The sequence below is a fragment of the Tinamus guttatus genome, unplaced genomic scaffold (assembly GCF_059628265.1).
Source record: "Tinamus guttatus ecotype Peru unplaced genomic scaffold, ASM5962826v1 Tinamus_guttatus_pri_ptg000384l, whole genome shotgun sequence".
Classification (NCBI taxonomy): domain Eukaryota; kingdom Metazoa; phylum Chordata; class Aves; order Tinamiformes; family Tinamidae; genus Tinamus; species Tinamus guttatus.
The window spans coordinates 3965903-3988813 of NW_028288918.1; the positions used below are offsets into that span (position 1 = coordinate 3965903).

The window sequence follows — 22911 nt, forward strand, 5'->3', positions numbered from 1 at the left end:
ACTCTTAATCACCAGGGGGATTCAAGTCCTGCTACACTGAGATAACAGCCCTGGCCCTCTGCAGTTCTTTCCACTGACCTGGTTCTAGGCCAGAAACCTAGCCAAGAAAGTCAGGAAGACCAAAATGGTCTGTCTTTGCTTTACAAAGATGGCAGAAAGAGAGCACTTCAGCAAAAGGCAGAAGATTTTCTGGAAATGTACTCGAGGGTTATTCCACAGAACTGCAGATGCTCAGATGCCAACTCCTGCTACTGGGCTGCCTAGCTTTGCTGCTCATGCAACCTCTTTATTTGAGAGAAGCCCCAACCTGCCTCTCTCCTCCTTCCCACTCAGAAGCTCCCTACGACAAATGAAGACTTGGGACCAAAGCTGTAGCTTTAAAGGGGATGTATATACCCCTTTTATTTTAGAGAGAGAGCCACAAAGAAAGTAACTATCCCACAGGCACTTCAGAAAGGCAATACCAATGGCTACTGGCAGTGCCTGGCATAAAAACAACTTAAGAACTCTAACTCAAAAACCTTGCTTGATAAAACAGTTTAGCAGGTTGTTAAAGGAGTTTCTGACACTTCACAACTGAATAAGCCACAGACTGCAATACAGAATTTATGTAATTCAACTGTTTGTTTTTCATTTTCTTCTGTCAGATTATGAAAAAATGCCTAGAGAATGGTAGCAAAGTGCCCAAATTCAGATCCCACTGTAATAAGAACACATTTTCAAGTTATTAACAAGACACTAAAACAACATTTCTATCAATTCTATACATACATAACTCCGAAATAGACGGTGCCCACTAAGTTCTTAATAAGAAAAAAAATGCGGTTACAGCAAGGGAGCACCTAACTTCCTTGAGCACTGCCTGTTACTAGAAAAGGATTGTTTTAACCACCTTGTAAATTCAAGTAATGAGGGGAAAAACAAAACAAATAAAAACTACAAGGTAGCTAAAAGACAGAACAATTAAAGAACAAATATTCCTAGCAACTTTCCTCAATTTCTCCTTAGCCAATAATCTCTGCATATGTCCACACACAGGAATTCATCTAGCAGAGTGTGACTGAAACAAATAAGTAACAAATAGGAAAGCTTTTTTTAAGAAATGGATGTCAAATTAATAAAATCACAGTGCATAAAGTATATGAATAGATTTCCAGTTTTACATAATTTCAAGAGAAAAACCAGAAATAGCTAAGTCCTCAAACCAAAAGTGTGGCGCTTTGCCAAAATACATGGTTAGAGTAGGCAAAAATTTCATTCTGCTATTACTTCAATGCATCAAGGATAACTGTGATTTTTTTTCTCTCCTATGTACAACATGGATGACAGTACAAATCACGAATAGAATTTATTCCCTTCTGCTCTATTTGAAAGGCCTAAACACATAAATGTTTGCATTTTCCTTCCATAAGGTAGCATTTATTTTGCTCCTGAATGCGATATCTTAAAAATGCTACACTCGCCTAAAGATTCCTACTAGCTCTACCTACATACAAAGAAAGCCAATTCGCAGGGTACCTCTGGCAAGCAAATCAAGTGTGGGCAACAGCACGTCATCACCCTATCACACGTATTCATTCTGCCTTTTAGTTCTTCAGAGAGAGCTCCAAAACAGAGACACTCATAGAACATAATCAGGATGCTTAGAATTTCATGATCAGGATACCCAGAATCTCATAACCACAGCCAGCTTTTTATTCTTGGAATTGTTCAAAAACAATCTTTATTATCATGGGCATCCAGTCATCCTGATCCAATTATGTCACAGTTATAAGAGTTACTTTTTTTTTTTAAAAAAATAGGCACTCATAAGTGCAGATATCCTAAAAGAAAATTTATCTCCCTTTTGATATTACTCATATACTTAGGCAACAAATACTCACAACAACGCTAGACAAAAATATCTTTCCAGCAAGACAGAACTTTTGCACAACATATAACAGATTTTCTCACTCTGACTAGTACAATTTAGCAAACACATGCACAATCCTGAGAAGGAACTGTCCTAGTTTAAAGAATTACTACTCTAAGTCATGTCTGAGAATATTAGGAACAAATAGAATTTAAAAAGCATATATATTTCGGATTTGAACAAAAGCTTATGACAAGGCATTTGGAAAGCTAGCTTGATAACCTATTAAAAATTTAGTTATTTAGGCTTTAATATTTGTTACAAAGACTAGGTTTGATATTAAAGTATTCACAGAAACAGGTAGGACAGGACTGATTTTTATTACTGTAAGCTTATTCAACTTCCATGCTCATATTAAGGCACCTAATTTCAAACTATATTGACAATTCGAAAAGTTTCTGGTCTACGAACCTTAGATATATATTACTTTGCAAAACACATTCTTTAGAATCAGGGTTTTAAGAGAAATAAGCATTTTTAAACCTTCATCACAGATTTAAAAGAACTCTCAGCAAAGAGTTTACACACATAAGAGTTACAACACATAGTCATCAGTTCACTTTTCAGCTTACCTTTTTTACTCAGGTCAATAGCAGCTTCTAGAAGAACTTCTAATTCCCCTTTCGGCAACACAGGAACAACCCATCGAGGCCTGCATTAAAGAAAAAAAAAAAAAGCTGCTTCTTAAAATAAAGAACCCATGGCTTTGTGTATGAAGTTATGGAGTCTCATACTTCAGCACAGAGTAAAAAATACATTTTTAAATGAACTGATGAGGATTCTACTTTTCAAATACAAATTAAAAAAAAAAAGACAACATTCTGATTTGTGCTCCCCTTTCTTTACAACTCTAACCCACTAATCTTCAGGGAAGTTTAGTACTTCAGGAAACACAATGAAACAAAGACATATGAATTTTGCTTCTCATATCAAGGGATTTGTGCAAATAATCCTTAAGATGTGAGGGGAAATAAAAGTGCATAAAGTATGAAAGTACCTGTTGATCATGTCATCCAACTTTGCCAGGTCTGTGTGTGGAAATGCAGGCTCCTCATCTTCAAGCTGAGGTGGAGCATCCCCTTGGCCCTGCTCATCAGGTGGGGTAGCCGGGGAATTCTCATTCGAAGAATCAGGTGACGATGTCTAAAATTGGTATGCAAAAATACTAAAGTTTTAGGATTCTTCCTTCACATTGTTTCAAAGATAGGTTTGAAGAAAATATCTGTTACCATACAACAGAACAAAATCATGGCATTTTAGATTTTGCCAACAAAACAGAAACATAAAATTTTCCTAGAGGTGTTGTATCTTGACAGGTTAAAAATTAAGCTACTTTCCAAAAAAAAAAAAAAAAAAAAAAAAAAAAAAAGAGAGGGAGAGAGAAAAAAAAGAGTGTTTTTTTAAAGAGACTCCGACTTTCAATGGACTGCTCACTGAGAAGGTGAAAACAACTACTATATGAATGTTCTGTTTTTTACAAATGTTCTAAAGAGGATGGATGGTTTAGGCAGGAAGTCAAGCTTCAGCTGTAGCACGGAAGAATCAAGAGTGATCCACAAAAACACTTTTTGGAAAGATTAACCAATAATAAGTAAAACATATCTACGAAGCTGTCTCCTCAACAACCTCAGAGCAGTTTCATTAAAGAAATTTTGATGGGTCAGTTTCAACGTGTTTTGTGGCTGCAAACTTATTTGCATACAGAAATAGCACAGACTGACAAGGGACCAAAAAATTAATGAAATTAAGAGAGTGATATTCTGTAAGATAAATGAGACCAAAATATATATTTTTAACATATTGTAGAAGACCTTATGATATTCAAAGTAAATATCGTGCTCATTGTAAATTAAGAAGTGGGCTTTTTTCCTGGATTTAGTTCCAGTTTAAATGCATTCTTTTGTGTTATTTTTTCCCCAACTAAAGGGATCATCACACTATGACACAGTAAATTTGGAAGTTTTTGCTTCTTTCTGAAAGCCTGTTCACAAGAAACATGCTAAACTGTTCTAAGCTGAACTGTTCTTGCCAAGCTAAGCTGATAACAGGGAGTAAATAAACTGGGACAGACTCTCCTCTGTAGGAAAATCTATCTGGACATAACAGAAACCCTTTCTACAGTGAGGACGGTTCAACACTGGCACAGCTTGTCCAAAGAGGCTATGGAGTCTCATCCTTTGAGCTATCTGTATCCTGATGAGACATAGTTCTTGTTCTATCCAACCTTCCTTGAGCAGGGGGGCTGGATGACATGATCTCCAGAGGTTCCTTCCACCCCTACTATTCTGTGGTTCAGGACATTTACTACAATGAAAAGAAACCTGGCTGACGCTGATATTAAACATTCAATTCAAGATCTCCTTGTAAGCTGTTTTATCCATAAAGTGCTTTAGGCAGAACTGAGCATAAACAGAATTCACAGGGAGTAGCACTACCAACCTGTGGCGGGCAAGTCAATAACGTGGTTCTGAAGAAGCTTCTGACATCATCCCAAGAAATATGCTTGAAAGAACTACACCATGGCCTGAAAATGGAACACCTCTGGCAATGCAGTGCTCCCTAACAATATCTACTTTGCCAAGAGCACTGCCTTCATCTCTTAAATTCTTTTTGTAGTTCCAGACTGAAAAAGAATACCTAATGTAACTAGGTTTCTCCAGGAATACACGAAATCCACAGTTCAAATATATTTCAGAAACACTATTTCTAAAGAACCAAACCCATACTTCTACATAACTTGACTGTTAGTACCATACCTGATTCTGCTGGAGGGGAGGCTGGGACTGTCCATCGGGAGCCTGGCCCTGGCTGTCATTCCCTCCTACCGGAGAGCCACGAGTCGTGGCTGTCATACTCGACACAGGGCAGATCTTTGCAATTTTGTCTGCTTATGTAGTTGTTGTGAGAGAAGAAATTATAGTCCGCTTAGTAAAGTTGAAGTACCAGCATATGTTTGCCTTAAAAAGCTCCAACTCAAGAACATGCCATCTTGCAGAGACCATTGCATAACCTGAAAGAAAGATAATATGCTATTAATGACACATGCATTAACAGCAGCAACAAGGTAATCCACACTTGGAAAAGAAAACTATAAAAAGACACCAGTATAAGGAATCATATTTAAAATTTAGTATTTCTTTTTACTGAGTACAGCTAACATCAGAAAAGACAACATTTGAAGTAGTTTAACATGATTGCGCTGCAAATAAAGATTACACAGATCACCCTTTGACCACCAGGAGACTGACCCCTGCTTCCCCTCCCAAAATGCGGCTGCTCTTAACAGTCTTGCTCAACTGCAACAGTAGACTTTTAAAATGAAATTCAGGGGTTGATTTAAGCGTAAATATGAACCTAGATAAGAACAAACAGGCATACTTATCTTTTTCAATATTCTGCCCCAACACTGCCCAACAGCAGATGTCTGAGGGGAGTCACTGGACATCACTGCTGGCTCAACTAAGATCAGTACAGAGCTTGCAGACAAAAGCTGTCATCAAGGGCACCTGACCACTATTCCCTTCCTCCAACCCTTGCCTATAGAAGCCTGGCTCTGCTGACCTCTCAGGTCCACTACAAAGCCCATCTTAACCCCATCAAGTATTTTAGGGGGCTATATGAAGAAAATGGTGGCATCCAAATTACATAGTCTTGTAATCCTGACATACCACCAGTTGAATAATCATTACATATCTCAACTTACTGTGCATCATTTAAGAAATAAAAAGTTGCATTAACCATAGCAACTACACCAGAAACTTCACTCTGTACCATATTACTGCATTACCAGGAAGACAAAATAATTTTCCAGAACACCTCACAGATTTCCAAGCACTACATAAACAACAGTATTCAGAACATGCAAAAATTAAGAATAGTGCTAGAAAAAAAAATTGTGAGCTTCCAAAATGATTCATTTGGTCCTACTGAGTTCTTGATTCAACCAGCAATAGTTTCATATTTACAGATTAGAAAAAAATTATGCTGTTACACTATGCATTTTTTTTTAAACTGTGTTACTAGGGCACCTCATCACAAATGAATTTTCAGTGCTGCTGTTGTCTTCCTCCAAGCCACTCAAACGCTCTCCTACATTACACAGTTGATAAGCCCAGCTACATATGAAAACGGTAAGTGTGAGTTCGTCTCCTCCTCTGCCCAGTCTCCAGTATGGATAGCACAGACACATCTGGAGATCTCTTCTTTAACACACTACAATAATGACTGCTTTTGAACAAAACTGAAACGTCAGCTCTTATAACCTCTTCAAAAAAGGCACTACCACTTTAGGGTTCTTCTTCAGTTGTTGGGTTGTTTCTTCCTCAAAAACTAAAAACATTTTTTTCTAATACAATGTTAAAAGTTAAGCTTCTTATTTAACGAGGTGCTCCTTTTAAAATGCCCCCTAATTTTTTGTTATCTGTTTCCTACTGAAGTTTAAAAGGATTGCTAAGCATGAAGAAGCCTAAGTCTCTGGAGGGGGGGTGGTATATATCCCATATATTGCTCATTCATAGAATCCTTAAGGTTGGAAGGGACCTCTAGAGATCATCTAGTCCAACCCCCCTGCACACGCAGGGTCACCTAGAGCACGTGGCACAGGACTGCATCCAAGCGGGTTTTGAAGATCTCCAGAGAAGGAGACTCCACAACCTCTCTGGGCAGCCTGTTCCAGTGCTTTGTCGCCCTCACTGTTAAGAAATTTTTCCTTAAGTTCCTGTGGAACTTTTGGTGCTTCAGTTTGTGGTCATTACCTCTAGTTGCAGTTGAATGCACTGCAGTTTCCCCTGCACAGCCTAACTGAGACTTCTTGATATTTGCATAAACCAACGAAATCAAACTTTTCCCAGTCTACGCTGTACTTCTCAACAGGCCTAAGATAGCTGTACCACAACAGCAGCCCCATCCTCTCTACTTACGAAGTGCATTTCCAAGGTATCCAGTCAAGTTCACTTGTCTTGACCATGTCAGAGTACATACAACACGGACAACTTTGTTCTTGTAAGGGGAAATCATCATCCAATTTATGCATTATACATAATATTAGAAAACAGTCTTTTATTGGCCCTGGTTTTGGCCACTGATTTAACCATTGATATACTTTAAACAACCATCAAATGACTGCATCAAAACATATTGTTTTCATCCTAGAACCAATGACCCACAAACTTTTGAATTCCAATCACAATTCTTTAATTCCAATTCTTCAATTTCAAGTTTTGAGAAACTACCCATCACGAAGATGAGTAGTTTAGCTCAGCTCAAGAAATAGCTTTTAAATTTAATTTGAATTAACTTGTCTCTAATCAAACCTAAACTGATGCAGAGACAGTCTGTCTGAGTTTGCAGACAGCCTGATAGAACCAACCTGAATTGCCTGCATTCAGCTGAATCCTGGGGATTTTATATCAATTTTATTGCTTTTATTTTTGCATTTCCCTTCTAATGTGTATGATTTTGTATTCAATGTAAGTCTGTCTTTAAACTTACCCACCATCCTTGCCCAAACCTTTGAAAGGATACCTTTACACAGTGTCAAGATGGAGACAGACCTTTGCTAAATGACATTTTAGGCGCTCCACTATCAACCAAGTGATGTACAAGGCTTAAGACCAAAGTAAATGAGCCCCAGTCTGATATACCTCTTTTGATTGTCAGCTGAACAAATTCGTTTTTTCATTTCTTTCTGTCCTGGTGATCTCAAGATGTTTACTAAGGAGCTAACTGGTTGTCATTTCAGTAAAGCTAGGAAAATACTGTTTTGCTCTCCAAATTTTCCTCCCAAATTATTTATCAGATTGAGTCTCAGAAAGCAAATACAAGGTGACAGATATTGTAGCAGACCTCAAAATACAGTTAATAACATAGCTTTATAATGCTCAAGCCCCAAGCTAGAAAGTCCAACCATTTTTCCCTTTACTTAAAGCACTGTGGCTATATAAAGGGAGTGAGGATGTGTGCCACAGAACCAAAGTGCTCTACAGCGTGACAACAGAGTATACCAGGATAGTAGTCTGACCCAGTCCAATTCAAAACTTTAGACCTTGTTAATCTATTTTAATTACTCAAAATCTAAGAACAGAGCCTTCTAAAATCATATGCCCAAGCTACAAAACAGTAAGAAGTTTAAACCAAAATTATTTATGGAACAATGTTCCTATCCCCACAGGGTCTCACAAATGATGTGCCTTTTCATCATCAAGTTCTGCACTACAAAAGCCGTAACTGCAGCAACACAAATTCTAGATTGCAAAGTATCACAACTTTGTTTCCTACGAGATTCTGCAAACAGTATTCCTGTATATCTACTAACTGCTGATTCATCATGAAGGTAGGTGGTTATAGTCTTAGAAACTGGACCTTGGAATCCAACCTTCTGCTTCATCCCTTTTGAATCAAAGTGCCTTCTCGTCTAGAAGCATTTTCCAGAAAACCTGGAACACTGACCTGATGCAGCAGTTACATTTTATACACACCCTCACAATTTTATCTTTCTTCTATTCTGTACCTTTGTTTTTATTCAGGAAAGAGGAAGTGATTTCTGTATTCGGAATAAAAAAAGATAGTCTTAACTATTTTCACAAGAAACATGACGCACTAAGACTGCAACATATTTGATGATTAGTAAAAACTAGTCATTAAACAAGAACTATTCAATAGAGCAAGAAGCTCTAAAGGTTGCTCTAAAGCTCGGTTGCTCTAATGGTCTAGTGTCTAAACTGTAGTGCTGCTTAAAATTTCAAAAATCAGCAGCAGTTGTTGGAAGGTTGTTTGTTTTAATCTCAAATGTTTCCCATTACACAGACAGTTATTTAGATTCCTTCTCTCAGCAAGGAAGTACGTGCACATGCGAGTCAGTCAACCGGATCAGACTCCAAAACATTTCTAAATAAAATATTTTGATCACTACGAAATTATCATACAAATTTTCAAGACATAGGAAAAAAAAAAAGGGGGGGGGGACTTTGGCAGCATAAGTTTCCCTAAAGTTGGAAATGTTCTCCACAGGAATCTGTACCTCAATTTACCTTCTTCAATCTCATATGACTTGAAAGAAAAAAGTAGGATACAGGCTCAAATATCCTTCAGTTGCTTCAGGATACATCTAACTTCAAAGCTTAATGCTGAGATATGTAAAGCCCAAGCTAATACATAGCTTTGCTTTTTACAAAAAGCTTCTACATTTGGCACTCATGCAAGTTTATCAAGCAGGAGGAGCACAGAAAGGGAACTGCCAAAATGAAGCATCACCTTCTGCTGTCAGGCCAAGAGCAAACCAAAGGAACCACAGTTCTCAGCTTTGGAAATACACTCCCAAAGCAGAAACCGCCTAAGAGCAGCAAGATCTCCTAGTACCAGCTACACGAGATTCCATGCTGGAGACAGCATAAAGGGATACTACAGAAAATGCCACTTTTTAAATGATGACAACTCCTTTTGCTTGAGCAACAGCAAAGTAAAAGAAGTACAAGGAGTAGCTGTATTTTAGACTTGGAAATGTGACAGCCTGATCCTAATCCCTTCTCCCCACACTTTAAAGCACTGTGGAATTTACGCAATTGTCAAATTCTGAGAACATTCAAAGAATGAAGTCTTAGTGTGAACTAGACTTGGGGAAAACAAAGTTCAGCAACCTCAAACAGATGAAAATGTCTTATTTACATCCTGTCTTAAGAGAACTGTGATACAGATATATGTGGTGTAGTTCAAGTACAGCACAGAGATGGAAAAAGTCTTTTCTCCCATCAGTATATAAAAGTGAAAATAAGACAAGAAAGCTCCTCCCTGCCCAAGACACATCCTAAACCTAGGAGACTTAATGATGCAAAGAGAAAGCTCTCGAGTCATTTTGTTATTGCAAAATCATGCAGATTTCATAGATTTATGAGCTTTCCAAACACTGAAAGGGACAATGGAATCGGTTCCTCAAGTAACTCTGCTTGAGACACGGACAAAGGGAACAATCTGACTGAATACATTTAATTGCTCCAGGTGCAACAGGAAGCCTAAGTTCAAAGCAAGGAAGAGCTTCCAGACTCCCTTTCAGGTAATCAGAAGAGCAGCCCCTTCTTGGGCTTCCATGGCCAAAGCTGCCTCCTTTCCAATTAGACTTTTTATTTTGGGTATAAAAGAAGAGTCTAAGAAATTTTGTCTAAGAAATTCTAACCAAAATAGAACTGTATTTCATTTATGTCTGAAAACGCAGTGTCACTGTATGCCAAAACATAGTGTGTCAAATTTAAGATATTTAACAGCGAGATAACAAGTTTAAGAAAGTTAAGAAACAGACATAAGCTTCCTGGGTCCACATGGAATGGCTTCCCAGAAGACTTCAAAACAACCAGGGAAATGTTTTAGAACACAAAGCATTGCCTTGCTTCAAGACCAAAAATAAAGAAAAAAAAGAAATTCACACATCTCTGAAAGAATACTGCACAGCAGCAAGGAGCGTCTTTTATAGAAAGATGTTCACTTGTCAATAACTCTTGATCCATTTTATAATTCAATAGCCCACCTCTGGATACTTAAGATATGTGGATCTTTCCCTTCTTCCCCTCCAAATACGAAAAAGGTCTAATCTTCAGATCATACACTTGGTGCGCTTGGCTTCTGACTACAAAGTAAAAAGTCAAATTTCAATTTCTAGTCTGAGGAAGAGGGTTTTGCACATATGGTAGTAAGTAAAACAATGCTGAAGATGTGGCATCAAAAATGAAGACAGTCACTGCCTTCGTATAAAAGCAGCAAACATCGAGACATTTAACTGTGCTCCTTCAGGCTGCAGCTTGCCCCGCTGTTACTTTCCTGCAGTATATACTTTGGGTCTCTGTTCAAGACAGAACACTGAGTTAGACTGGGCCTCTTACCCCGTATGACCAGTCTTTCATTCTCAGAAACTTTTAGTGGAAGTTACATTGGTTCAACTGATATGAAACTGCACTTGAAGTGACACTTAAAGAGACACTTGCAAGTGACAGAAGGAGAAAGGAGGTAAGTTTTACAGATCCTTATTTTATTATTTAAATTTGTAGTTTAAGCACTTTCAAGTGATTAAGAAACTATATTCCAGGTACTGCTAAGTAGCTACCTAGTGTATGTATTTTATATGCTGTGGGAGGTGGGAAGGGAGTAAGGAACTTTCAGTCACATGGTAAGGAAACAAACTGGTCCTTGCAAGAATATGTAATCAAGCTAAGTAAATAAACCAAACACTGGTAAATGCATGCACTATAACCTAAGAGCAAACTTCATTTAGAGTCACTTCACCCTGAATATTACTCAAAATATAAAAATTTATTTTTAAAATGTGCTTAAAACTATGCCTTTTGCTTACTATGCAGTCTTTTACTCGATCTCACTAATGGCCTTCCAAAACAGTGGATAAGATTTCCTTTTACCTTACATTAAGAGCAAAAACTACAACAGGAAACAACTCCAAAGCTATATATAAAAACAGGCTCACAGCACATAGATCTATCTGCTTGATTCTAAACGTTTTCTTTCAGACAGATCTGGATTCAATATCATGCTGCTGATTATGCTACAGTTGGTATCTTTAAGAGTCTGTTCTGTAATCTGAAACAGTATATTCTTGCAGTTAGAGCCAATTATGACTTTTCTTTAGGTTTAGACAAAGTGCATGTCATAATTTTCAATATTTTTCTCTTGTAACTGGCCATTCACATAATAAATTTGTATCTTCAAACATTCTTGAGGTCAGAGCTGATGCAATGGCTTATTATAGTCTGTGTTGTGAATGACTACAAGCTTTCAAAAACCTGAGTAAAATCTACATAGAATACGATACTACAGAGGATAACAAGAAAAAAAAAAGGGGGAGGCGGCGGCTTCGGAATTAAGATTTTTTTCCAACATGCTCCAGAATACCAGCACTAAATTACATCGGTATAGTAACTAATAATGTTTTCACTTACAATAAGCTATGAATTTATGTTCAGGCCCTTGTCTTTCAGAAATGAATTTAAATCTGCTATAATATTCTTACTTGACCCCGTAGATCGAATTCTGTCAAAAGACATTTTCCACCACACAGAAGAACATTAAAACAAGGACAAAGCATAGTTTAATATTTACACTTAAATAAAACTCTAGATTTAGTAAAAGAACACACATATTTGCAGTAGATATAGCGCCTTCTATGCTATCACCTTCTGAGGTGATATTATTAGGCTATCATGTCTACTTATTACCACTGCAAGAAAATAATAAATACGTCTGAAGTTCGCATCAAGGACTGATAAAATGCTTTTAGTCCCCTTTTCCTGACTGTCATTGTATTTCTAGTTTAATCATAGTCACATTACTTAAATACTTCACAATGTTTATCCAGTTCTAAATTCTACCCAAGACAAAAGTAAACTGTATTTCCGCACTGGCACTGAAACTTTTCTGGGTTTTATTAAGACAATATCAAGCATCGGTTCAGAAAACAGTAACTGAAATGTGACAGCAACACACTCAATTTCCTAGTGGAACAAATGTTTAAAACTGTCTCAGAATAATTTTTAATCAAGATATGTATCAGCCCATTTTTCTTAATTTCGTGAACATTTATTTTTGATAAACATTAAAATACGGTAACAAAACAGCACTATATACTCCTTATTCAGCTTTTTCATGTAACTTACGATGCAGTTCCCAAGCAGATTTTAATTGGTTATCCTTATTTCTCATCTAGCACTTATTTCCTAGTAGATAGCTGATCATCATGCATAGTTAAGAAATACAGAGCGAAAATTTCCTAGCAACTGTCATATATATCACGGAAGTGAGACAGTATCATGGCTAAAATGTTTAAGTTATATTTCTGATCTGAATCTAAACACAAGATGGCCAAGAATCAAACAAACCTAGAGAATAACTTCTACTTGATCTTGGAAAACAGGAAATAGCAAAATAGCACAGAAAGGAAGCAGGGAAGTGGGGGTTGGAGAAAGGAATCAGACTCCCATGTCAGGACAGGCCTGCCCAGTGAAACGGAGAGCCACCAGCGTGACATCCTACACAGTAAATGTAAGATCAGCTAATGCTTTTATCATAAATGTGAAAGGTATTGGTGACTACCTAAATTTTTATATCACATGTCTTTATATCCTTTTCTAATTAAACACAGAGTACAATACATCCCCCCCCCCAAAAAAAAACATCTCCACTAATTGAAATCAGAACTATTCACAGACTTTTACTAACTGGGACAATATGGACTAATGGAGTGATAAAATTGAAGGCATCTGTAACTTTCAATTTTAGTAATCAATCTGATTAATCTGATAAACAGAGCACAACAAAACATGAACTAACACAGCTAAGTATAAGGTTATGCACCAGGTGAGATGAAGAGATGAACGCCAAAATACATAGTATGTATCAGAACATATGACTGGAGAATGCTCACTGTAGAAGAACTACTGAATGAAAGCCAAAATTCCATGTTTTCACAAGAATAAATCTTGGGGTTGTTGCTGTTTTAAGCAGGAGCAGTTTTGTAACCAAAATTATACATTAACTTGAAAATTGCAGCCTGTTACATCTATGAAAAACAAAAAAGTTATCCTTCCCACCAATTAATTTGTTCAATGAAATGAGAAAGTAATACCTGGAATCAATAGTTGAACCAATTAAAAGATTGGCCAAAACACTGAGTATTTGAAACCACCTGCTTTTGAGGCAGCCTAGCTGTTGTGGGGTTTTAAAGTACTAATTATCTTTCTTCCTCCTTAAAATAAGGGGAAGTTTCCACTTTCAGACCTCTACTACAACTCTGTTCTTCGATTTTTAGACGTAACAAAGAGGAAAAAGAACTGAAAAGCGAGTAGGCAAATAGTATATGAACTATAGTTAAAACCAACATGTCAAAGCAGCAATCATTTCCAACCATACACAAGCAGAGAAGCAAAAACAGAAAAAAAAGGGGAAGACTTGCCATCCCCTACAACTTTTCAGAACTTTTTTCCTTTCATGAAGCCCCAAACTGCAAATATATTATTTATTTCATGCTAAGAGCTCTTAAGCTGCAGCTTGTGTGCTGTTTCCAGCAGCTAAGAAAGCTAAGATGACCAGCTGAAATCCCTATCATCTATGTATTATTACTTTTACAATGGTTTCTGCATATGGACATTATTTTTAATTTGTAAATTATTCTTTATAGAATTTACATTTTGGAAGTTAAATCTCAGTAACACTATTCTCCACACCAAGTGAGCAGAGATGATACTTAAAAAAATACCCAGAACACTGGCTAAAACTGAACTAACATTTCCATTCACTGCAAAAAAAAATTCCAAGGTAAACCCACTGAGAGGTCTAAGAATTTTATCTTCCAACCTATTAAAAGTTTAGTACAAAGACATTGTTACAATTTTGAGCTGGAAAATAAAGTAGGTAACATATATAAAATATAAACAAATTCTAGATTTAGATAGGTTTGAAACAAAATGAGTAATATGTGAAGGAAAAAAGTTACTACTGACTATAAAGATTTATCAGTATTTTACAGTTTAAGACTTAAAAAACAAAAACAAAACAACAAAAAACACACACCCTCTCCAGGAAAAGACTCTTTGAAGAGTCAAATCATGACAGAAACAAGAGCATCAAGCACCATTTTTACTGAACTCCAAGTTAATTTAAAAATGTATTTTAAAGATATTCAACAATTAAGTCAATTCATGCAATTCAATACACTAGTCTCTACTACATTCAAATTAACCAAATCTAATTTTATTAACATGCAACTTTCCAAGCAATTCAGTCAACATAAGAAAATGATCTGTATATGTTTTTCTGTATCGAGCATTATCCACCTTTAAAACACTAAAGCTCAGGGTAAAAGGTGGCTGAAATTTTTGTTTGCAGTAAGCTGCCAATCTCAGTTTTGTTCCATTTTTGTCAATGGACATAATTTGCTACGCTTATCTGTAACAAATTAACAGATCATCACTTCCCACAAAGTGCTTTAGACTTTGTTTGGATTTGCTATAAAAAATGGAATATTCACATTTAGACTTGACTTTAAGAGAAGTCCTTCAAGGTAAACAAATATTAGTATATCTATACAGAGTTCTCCTCCAAACTCCAAAAGTCCCTTTTTAGAGCTCTTTGTCATCTTAAGAGATATTCTCTGACATTATGCAATATTTAGGCTTTTAACTTCATTAAAATAACAATAATAACTTTGAGAATAGCAGTAAAAGTCACTGAGGTATATATATCCAGAACTTCAACTCTGTAACTTGCACAGGAGGCTTTTATACTACTTTAGGTATTAATAAAGAAGAATACAAGTCTTGTAAACTCTGAAGTATCCGCATACTGATTTCTTTTTTGGAGACTGACTCAAACCATTAATGATTACTAAGGACCTTTATCCTCTTGTTCTGCTGACCTCTGGAGCTTCCTGAAAGTTGTGTTTTCTAGGCTGCAGGCCTCACAAAGAAATCTCAGATTGTTTTAGCATAATTTTGTTGACAGGAGAGATGGAGTTAAAACTACAAAGTACCCACCTCTTCTGCCGGGGAAAAGAGCTGAGGTTAATTCACATATCTATATCTGCACACAAAAATCTAGGAGTTTGAGGAGGAGGAAAAAAACTCAAATCACAAGTGCTCCCTCTGATCTGCTATACTATTAATATAAAAGTGAACAGCTCATAATCACAAGAGCAGCTCAATATGTCTGGAAATTTCAATTCCTGTTGGCAAACCAACTGAACAAGGTAACAATACTAACATTCTGCCTCGGAAGAGCCCACTCATTACAGAATTCTACAAATGTTCAAATTACAGTTTTTCATGCTCCTTGGCACCCCTATTCTTTATTCCCCCTACAGAGACACATTACATATCTATCTCACAGGTTCTGTTACACCTGATGAGGGTCATAAATTTTGGGGGGCTACTTAAAAAGAACAGCCCTCAAGATGCTGAATGGCCAGCGCTACCTTGATTCTTTCTTAAGATTTTGAAGGGAAGCTTAATGGCATCTTCCAGGTTCAATCCAGCTGTGCCTTGTGCCTTTCAAAGCCGCAGTTGTCTGTAGTATACTGCATACAGGACTTTAAGAACCTAACACTATAAATACCCAAAATGAGTCAAAAGCCATTCAGCCAATGAATTATGGATGTTACTACAATGTTACTTTTACATATTACTTGTTCACTGTTCTTTGTTAAAATTTGAATACACCTCCATATATACCAGAGTGCAGCACCTCATGCTACTACCGTGACTTTCATCACACTGTAAAATTTCTGTTTGCAAATTCAAAGGCTAAAGTTACAGTGTGAAATTGGGCTATTCTCTTCTGACTCTTTATGTCTGAAGTTAGCAACAAAACATAAAGGTTTCTCTAAACTATTTAAAACATTACATTGAAAATGATTCAGTTATTTCTTAATACTCTGATATTATCAATATATTGTAAGAGTTAAGAATTGTTCTTCAAAAGAAGAAGATTCAGACAACTACCATTGAATTAACTACAAATGATTAAAGCTTGGAACAGCACACACACCTGATATGCTGGTCCATGGACAAGGAATTGCTTCCATGTCGGAACCAATTTACATTCTTGATCATGACAAAATGAACTTTATGAAATATTTAGACATTTTAAAATGTTTTAAATTCAAGAAATATTTTAAGCATTCTCATGGTAATAGCTTTAACTCCACTACAGTTTAACTCTGCTTTTTGTTTAGCATTAAGCCAGGAAGCGCAAACTAAACATGGACAACTGGACAATATCAAGCATAATTTAGAATACATCAAACACATAAGAAGGCGATATCCATCCTACTGGGAAGGTTGGGGTCATCTTTCATTTAGAAGGTTCTTCTTCACAATTGCTTAAAACTTTGCCAAGCTTCCAACTGTTTTTCAATGTGTTAACTACATACCCCATTCAGATTGGAGAATATTTTATATGGAGTTCCATGTAGAATTATGATAGCTATTTGCAAGAAGACATTTTGCTACTTCCTGTTGCCAATATCAGTCCTTACAACCATTTCAGTCAGAAGATACTTTTGCACAGGCTCAGTAGAGATGTTATAAGCTGATAGCTATTTTTTTGGAAGACTGCTTTAAACAAGCTCCACTCCAATTAAACTTGTTCAAGCCATCTGCCCAGACATAGAGGATTCCTGTGAATCCTCTGAATATGCCTGAAAAAAAAATTATCTGGAGCACAGAACTTGTGTAACAAATCTTTTTTGCCTTAAAAATCTTGGTCTCTCTCTAGGGAATTGAGAAGGGGCAAGAGGAACTATACTTTCTACTTCTGTTTTAATACCGTTTTTGCCAACATAACGAAGGCTGTATTTTTATTTAAATGCAAAAGGTTAAGTAGCAGGAGAAGTTAGACAGGAACAAGTAAGGAATGCCCTAGAAAGTAGATCATGAACCAAGCAGGAATGGAAACTGAGGAATTATTTCCATCTACCCATTCTTCTGTAGAACTAGAAAGTGGATACATTGTTCCAGAAGCTTCATATTCCTGTATCTATCAAATCTATCAGAACATAGATCAACAGCCTTCTTTATTATGAAATGCAAGAAATAACCATCTAATACTACTGCCTCCTAAAGACTGAGCATGGGTTGCAAAACTCCATTATACCCAGTGACCAGAATGCTATACCAAAAAGGATTCTCAAAAAAGCAGAACACTATGAACTAATCTCCCTGTATCCAATGTTTAACTGCTAAATCACATACCCCCTTGCTAAAGTATATTCCCCTGCACTCAGTACACAAGACAGTCTAGTCAGTTATCACTTTTCAGCTGACTCAGTTCCACCAACCAGCCAAGAAAGACAACAGGAATGTCCAACTGCTCCTTTTAGAGACGGTGGTTAAACTGACAGGAAGTGACCAGGACACACACAACCACTGCAGAACTCTTGAAAGGTACTTGTACCATCATATGAATTAACTGCATCTATTCTGCCTGTGTTACTGGAATTTCAATGAAAAAAGACACTTTTATTCCCAAATAAGAGAATGCTGGAAGATTTCAGAATGCTGGAAGATTTCAGAATAGAAGCTTCACTAGATACCAGCATGTGGACAAACCTTACCTGAAGGTACAGCTTTGCAGCCTGTTGAAACAAAATAAATCACTGTTGGGGGGGAGGGGGGGGATCATCTTGCCTGCTCTCATCCTAACCACCTTCTCAGTACTAGCATAAGCCCTTGCACAGTCACATCAAGAAACCAATCTGACTGAAAGTTACCTGGAAAAAAGGGGGAGAATGAAAGAGGAATTAAAAATATTTTAGTTTTCAGCTGGATCACATGCCATATGAAACAATGGCACAAGGAACAGGCAGAATGCATAACCATGGACGGAAATACCTATTTCAGCTTCAGTGCAAAGTACATGCTGAGAGTTAGAGGAAGAAAAAGGAAGGAAGCCGAATACAGACAGTTACAGCTAGCGTTTATTTAGCTTTGATTAGCAACCAAAGTCCATATACAACAGACCAGAGATGAATCTTGACACCATGGAAGTGTCACAGAGACCAACATTTTTCCTCAGTTGTACTAATTATCATAGGAGAAAGCACACAGGAAAAGCTGATCAGTATATGGTAAATGCTAGAAGTGTCAGCTGACAAAAGGCAGAAGTTTGGTCAGTCACACACACACACACACACAAAGAGCAAAACAAGGCTAAGCACGAAAAGGAGAATGCAAGAACTGTCTTTGCCCTGGAAATCCAGATAAAGCCAGGGAGCATCTAACAGAAGAGGGCATTCTGAACACAGTGAGCCAGGAAAATGAACTTAAAACACTTTGAATAATGTGACCACAGGCACAGTAAGTCACTGATGAAGCTGCAGCAGGTAAGGTAGAAAATGCAAAATATTTTACTTCTGCTGATCGAGATAAAAGAAAAAAAAGAGCCAAACTTATGTAACTGTAAACCTGTAAATGCAGCTGCAAGTTTAAAGTATGATCCAGAGACAGAAGTCAAAAGAAAGGGGAATTACAGGTGACAGAGCATGAGGAAAAGTAAATCAGCAGCACCCATTGTGACTGTAAAAAAACTCACTGCATTCAGAGGAATAAGCGTTTCAGGGAGAGGAACTGAGACTCCTGATACACACTCTCTGAATTTGTCAAAGGCTCAATTTGTCAGGGTAACTGATATAAATTAAATTACAGTAAACTGAAGTTATTTACTCTGGATGGACAATAATAAACTGAAGCGCCAGAAAAAAAAACTCTCCGTACCTTAATTGTTGCAGAAGTTAAACAATATTTCACAAGGCAAGAAAGAGGATTGTATAACTTGAAGGGAGGTCGCAGTGTTAAGGCACCTATACAGAACCACTAAGAAATGCATTCTCTCCATGTTCTGTTCATACATACTGCAGGACAAGCCACAGATTTTTCAGATTACTCCTCATTTTCTGGATATTGAGACACATGAAGCTGAACTGAGAAGAATGGTCAAGAAGCACAAAGCAACTTTAGCCAACATAACGTGTCTCTAGCACATGAAAATCAAGTCTGCCAAAATCTTACAATAGAAAGAAATGTTGATGATTATAGTCTCTGTATCTCAATTCTTCATCAACAAAACAAGAGCCAATACAAGCGTTTTTATTTAGTGTGATGTGAGAAGTAACACAGAAATGCCTGCAGAGTATACGGGTAGAGAATGGAAGGACCTATGAAGTTCATTAATGGATTAATAAATCTACTCAGCACAGGATTTAGACTAAATTAACACATACATTTACACAGTACATCACAATAATAAAATATTGAATGACAATCCAATTCAACCCATACCATAAATTGAATGAGTCAATTCATGAAGAAAAAGTTCATAGAGAAAGAGAGGGTTGTACTGACAAACCTGAGGCTCACACTCCTCAATTTTCCTTTTTCACATGAACACAGAACAACATCTATTTAAACTCTCTGCAATTCAAGCTGTGATTTCAAGCTATAATTTCCAAATTAAAAATATTTAACTAGATTATGTAACTTGTGTATTTTTCAAGGTTCTTTTCATCTTATGTTTTTCACATAGCACACAATTTTCACTGAGCCAACCAAAAATTCAACTGGAAAACTGAATGTTAAAAAAAAAAAAAAAAGCAAGCTTCTAGTTTCATTGAAGAATCTATTCTGACATACAACAAGTCACAAGTCCTGATGAAAAAATACATAGATGAGAGGGGAAAAAATAATACTCCTATCCAAATTCTATTTTTGTCTCCCCTTTGAGGGGAGAAAATAGTGAAACAAGTTTTTCATTTGCAGCTACCAAATTTCTGAGCAAAACTGGTGCACCTCAAAACATTACCCTCCCCTATAAAACTCAAAGGAAAAAAAATTCCCAACCATGTATTTTGCAATAAGTATAAAATATTTTCTTATAAAAAAACACTCTACAATATACACAGCCAACCTCAGCAGCTCAGGAAGTAAAATATAAACTGGTAGAAGCCTAGACAGTATCTTTCAAAATTAATAGAATCTCAGCACTGAGTTTCTTTAAAGTCAGTTAACTCCCAAACTAAGCAAGCAGCTAGGATCTATCAAAATATTCAGACACACACACAAAAAAAAAACCCTTACCCTTTTTCTATTAGGAAAAAACATAAAAAGGGCAAGGGTTAAGGTGTTTTTTTTGTTGCTGTTTTTTTTTTTTGCCTGAAAAAAAAAAATTTAGATTGATCCTAGCTGCTTGCTTAGTTTGGGTATTTTCCGAAGTCTGTGAAAGAAACATTAAAAAACCTTTTATGCCTGCAGTGCCAGTCTATGAAACAATAACAGAAATACAGCCCCAAATATTTTTTTTCCTCTAACTCCTACAGATGAAAAAAAAAAAAATGTTGCAACTGAACTCTTTAAACTTTAACATGGGTTATTAATTTTTTTTTCCTTCTGGCAAAGAAGTTCTTTGCCAGAACAAGAAACAACTTCTATGTGTCAAATACTCTTAAGACGCTGATTATCTTACAGATAAAACAATAAAGAATTTTGGTGGGGAACTGCCATTTAAAGCTAAGCAATGTTAATTATAAATTCATTTAAAGCAAGCTTTGAAATCAGAATAACGCCATGTAAAAGTAAAGAGCTTGTCTACACTGCAAGCATGAACAATTACCACCTATCATATTTTCAGACTCACTAAAAAACATGAGGGTTCATCAGCATAGAAAACAACTCAAATTCTACCTTAGGTATAGAATAATAGAAGATTCCACTACAAAACACAAAGCAACGCTCAAAGGAGAGACTTCTGTTTGCTGCTCCCAGCTGTAGTTAAGTTGGTGCTGGTCTAGGTAAGGTATACAACTTCTGCAACATCTCAACTTTCCTGCATAAAATATGCACTTAAGTTGGAAACTTTTGAACAAACAGCACCTCTTCTTGAGTACTATTTTAATTCTGTTATACAACACCTTTTAGCACTTTCATAAGGGCCCAACTACCTACCCAAAAGTTTTCAGAGACCATCAGCTGTGTAAGTTCTGAATTGTCTGTAGTAGTACATAACTTTGAAGACAATCTTCCATAGTACAAACATGCGATGAATCAACATAGTGTACGTGCATCTCCAAATAGAACTCTCTTTTTGACTAATGTTTCCCAACAACAAAAAGAAAATTACCACCACATGGATCATCCCTTACTGCTATTCAACTGCCTCCATGCACCATACCCAGAAGTTCCTCCTGGTTTTAAATGATTGTTTTATTATCAGGAAATTAGTACCAAGAAAAAATATCATAACAGGACACATCACCCAACTCTTTACCCTGTCAAAGCATCAGGCCTAAGTGCTAAGGTTTTCACTTATTCCACAATCCTTAGTGATACACCTGCTAACCAGACTAATCCAGAGTACATTTTTTCCCCCCCATGGTTGAAAATACTTTAGCTTATAACAAGATTTCACTTTCACTATTTTGAACTTGCTATCTCTTGCTTTTCATTTCATGAAAGAATTTCAAAACATTTTCCCAGTCCTAAGATGAGCAAGAAAAGAAAGGAATTAATGGCTTTCCGGGGGTCATGCATGTTTCAAGTTGTCTTCAGTACATGTCAACCACTGATCTAGATAAACTGCTATATGAATGAAGAGATTTTAGGGCAACCCAGAAGTTATCTTCCCATACAATTACCAGTACCATCTGAAAGAAGCTCCAAAACATAGATATAAATCCCTAAAGAAACTGACATTACTACTTAAAAGATAAAAAAGTAATTTCTATTTAAAATCTTGTACATATATCTGCATGCCTATGTATATATACAAACATATAAAAAAATCTATAAGCAGCAAGAAAGAGCACTGGAATCTTAAGATCCCACTGAGATAACAGAGCACTATCAGAAAGTCAAGACACATGGAAAGTTGTGCAACGCTAGTTCGTAACTGCGGAGGAGGCTGCATTTAAGGTCCTGAGATTTTGCCCGAGTTATGAAAATACTGGAAATTATCAGAGCCGAAGGATTAAAAAGGCACTTAAAAAGACAAGGTCAGAAATTCACTGCACTTAATTCTAGATCAGAAATATACGGAGCCTAACAGTAACCCAAACAATGGTTTTGGGCTTTTAATCTCCATTCAACTAAAATTTAGGCTAAGCTGATCCACTTTTCTCCTTTAAGATGCAAATTCATGGACTCATTCTGTTGGAACTTATTAAGAACACGAAGCACCTCATTGGTTCAATCAGAGGAAAGTTAAACATCAAAAGACACAAGGCTCACATACTTAGATGCGAGTATCTTTTAACAACATTCATCCTGATCCTAAACTAAGGAGGAAAAAAATAACAGAGGGATTGCTGGTCTCCCCTCACGGTAAATCTTCATTTCTGGAAAAAAAGGAACCAAAAATCTGAAATTCCATCCAAAACCAATACCCAACCTTGCTACAGCACACCACTAAAAAGTACACTCCCCTTCAATTAAAAAAAAAAAATGTTCATTAGTAGCAAAGGGATC

General features: G+C 36.6%; 1 protein-coding gene across 2 annotated transcripts in view; it reads right to left on the reverse strand.

Moving 5' to 3' along the window:
- Window positions 1–22911, reverse strand: part of USP9X (ubiquitin specific peptidase 9 X-linked) — a 97822-nt gene that overhangs the window by 69861 nt on the left and 5050 nt on the right. For both annotated transcript variants that reach the window (XM_088530668.1, XM_088530667.1), the window contains exons 2-4: window positions 4669–4922; window positions 2910–3055; window positions 2485–2564 (exon numbers count right to left, since the gene is read on the reverse strand). In XM_088530668.1, the coding sequence (XP_088386794.1) occupies window positions 2485–2564; window positions 2910–3055; window positions 4669–4764 (322 nt within the window). In that variant the 5' untranslated portion in view covers window positions 4765–4922. The remainder of the gene's footprint in view (window positions 1–2484; window positions 2565–2909; window positions 3056–4668; window positions 4923–22911) is intronic.